This window comes from Lactuca saligna, chromosome 7, assembly GCF_052625555.1.
Source record: "Lactuca saligna cultivar CGN05327 chromosome 7, ASM5262555v1, whole genome shotgun sequence".
NCBI classification, from domain to species: Eukaryota; Viridiplantae; Streptophyta; class Magnoliopsida; order Asterales; family Asteraceae; genus Lactuca; species Lactuca saligna.
The window spans coordinates 122763290-122766134 of record NC_136423.1 but is presented as its reverse complement, the minus strand read 5'-3'; the positions used below and the strand labels follow the sequence as shown (position 1 = coordinate 122766134).

The window sequence follows — 2845 nt, the reverse complement described above, 5'->3', positions numbered from 1 at the left end:
TCCGTAGAAAATTCACTTCCCTTTTACAAGTCTAAGAGAAATTAAATATCCTCTTATATTTTCTTTTTATTTATATTTATATCCATATAAAATAGTGACAAATATTATATTTGGAGTGTATATATATATATATATATATATATATATATATATATATATATATATATATAGCCTATTATTAAAGTAATCCTTAAATTCACAAATATCAACGACGAAATTTGAACCCTCATCCTTAACAAGGGAGGATAACATCGGATACCGCTGGACTAGAAATCATTTGGATAATATTAATTATATTTTAATACACTTATTATATTTTAAATGGATAGAAATATAAATATGAATGTTATATTTTAAATCGATAGAAATATAAGTAGTAAAAAGGTAAAAGAATTTCAAGTTTAATAATAAGAATGTTTTGTGGTTGGAATTTTCACACAACGATTTGTGTTTTGCTACACAATGTGATTTGGAGTTGCTACTTGAAACATTCATGTAGTTGAAAATATTATAATATAAGATAGCCACAAAAATCAAAAAGGATGTGTTGAGAATTTATGTTTGCGCAATTGGGGGCATTAATTGAAAAACATTAACCTCCACACGTTTGAGGGTATTTTGGGAATAGCGCCCACACGCACAATCCCTATCCCCCACTCCCAATTAATTAATCAATCAATCATTCTCGTTTCACGCAAAATCGCAAACAACACCGCTTTTCTGTTTTCAAATTCTCGTCTCCTGCTATCTATATATTTCTCTCTCCTGCAGCAACGACGACTTTCTCTCTCTGTGTGTGAATAGAGAGCTGGGGAGAAGGAGATGGCGAGGAGACCGGACGACGAGTACGATTACTTGTTCAAGGTCGTACTGATCGGAGATTCAGGCGTCGGTAAATCCAATCTTCTCTCTCGATTCACTCGAAATGAGTTTTGTTTGGAATCCAAATCCACCATAGGTGTTGAATTCGCTACTCGTACCCTCCAAGTACTCTCTCTCTCTCTCTCTCTCTCTCTCTCTCTCTCTCTGCTTATGATTTGATTCATGAAATTACTTGTGTTCGACTTATTTGATCTCAATTATGAGTTACGGTTACTGAATCTTAAGAAACTATAAGTTGACTCCGATATCAATGGTCATTTACTCATTTTATTGCTTGATCTGTTCGTTAGAGTTGATTTGGGGGTGCTACTGTTGTAGGTAGTTGATTGAATTTGAATTGTACACGGTTTTCACAAGTTAATTGTTTGCGTCATGATCTTTGTAGAGAAGTTAAGTACAGATTTAAACATTCGATAAGTAATTCACCAGATCAGTTTTCCTTAACTGTTTTTCTATCTGTAGTTAAAGTAAGTTAGCGTTTGAAGGCCTATGTCATGTACTCATGTTAATCGTTTTTCGTTCCAGGCTTTCAAATGGTCTAAAATTCCGATTCTGTCTGATGTGTTACACCAATTTCATTGCTTTCCATATCAATTATTGTAGCCTTTCTCCCTTAATTTGACAACGAGGAGCATTAACATGACTGAACTCTTGAATTTTTGAACTAATTCTAGATTTCACAAGTTACAAACGATGCTGAATTTCAGGATCCAACTTTCGCACAAGTACAAATTTCAGCCTCGAATTTCAGATAGCACACATAACATCATTATGTAGTTGACTTGACTGACTATTGAAGTAAATCTTTGCATATAAAACCATTGAAGTCTTAAAAAACAAACAAATTGAATTTTCATAAAAGGATTAAACGATTCAATTCATTCCCATTGACACAACTAACCTTCCGTAAGATTGTAGAAACTAAAATCTAACTATTCAAGATTTTATATCAATAACTCTAAATTCTCTCCATCAACTTAAACTTTTACATAAGAAATTTAAATCTTATTTTAGGTAGAGGGAAAGACAGTGAAGGCTCAAATATGGGACACAGCAGGACAAGAACGATACCGAGCTATAACAAGTGCGTATTATCGTGGGGCCCTAGGGGCACTTTTGGTATATGACACAACAAAACCAACAACTTTTGAAAATGTAAGCCGATGGCTAAAAGAACTTAGAGACCATGCGGATTCAAACATAGTAATCATGCTAATTGGAAACAAAACAGATTTGAAACATCTAAGAGCTGTTACATCAGAAGATGCTCAAACATTTGCTGAAAAAGAAGGGCTTTCGTTCATTGAAACGTCTGCATTAGAAGCTGTAAATGTTGAGAAGGCGTTTCAGACGATTCTTGGAGAGATTTATAGGATTATAAGTAAGAAATCACTTGCGATTGGGAATTCGGGAGGTGGAATTGGGAGTAGTGTTAAACAAGGGGAGACACTTGAGGTGGGGTCACAGGAAGTTAATGCAAAAAAGGCTTGTTGTTCTTAGTTTTTAAGTTTTGGAGAAAAAAAATTGGAATCGAGAGAGATTTGTTTGTGTTTTGAATTTATGAATTATGATTACTAGTAGTATTTGATTCTTGTTGTTGATGGTATGGTTGACTTTCTAACATACATACATATTGAGAGGTTTTGACTTTAAATTCTGTTGCTAGATATTGTCTTAAGGGAATGTGTTGTTTGTTTTTGACTTAATGGATTAAGCCACAAAAACATGGTGGAAATGTGGAATGTATTAAGACATCAGCCATCTAGGTATTTACCTTTCTATTTTTTCCCTAAAACTTCTTTGATGTTGAAAATGACATATTGTAGATTTTAAAGAAGATAAGGATTGTTGAAGGCGAGAGATATGTTAAAATCATCATTTTTATAAATTTAACGGCTGAATGGTTTGTGGACAAAATTGTAATTTAGTGTTTAATTTTATTATTTTTCCTTGCTGTGAATGT

The 2845-nt window shown here is 33.2% G+C and overlaps 1 protein-coding gene across 1 annotated transcript; it reads left to right on the top strand.

Moving 5' to 3' along the window:
* The first annotated feature begins 689 nt into the window (after positions 1-689).
* LOC145004276 (ras-related protein RABA2a-like) lies at positions 690-2536 on the top strand. Its single transcript, XM_078963169.1, has 2 exons — positions 690-987; positions 1897-2536. The coding sequence occupies exons 1-2, from the start codon at positions 823-825 to the stop codon at positions 2380-2382; spliced, it is 651 nt and encodes a 216-aa protein (XP_078819295.1). The 5' UTR covers positions 690-822; the 3' UTR covers positions 2383-2536.
* Positions 2537-2845: the final 309 nt, after the last annotated feature.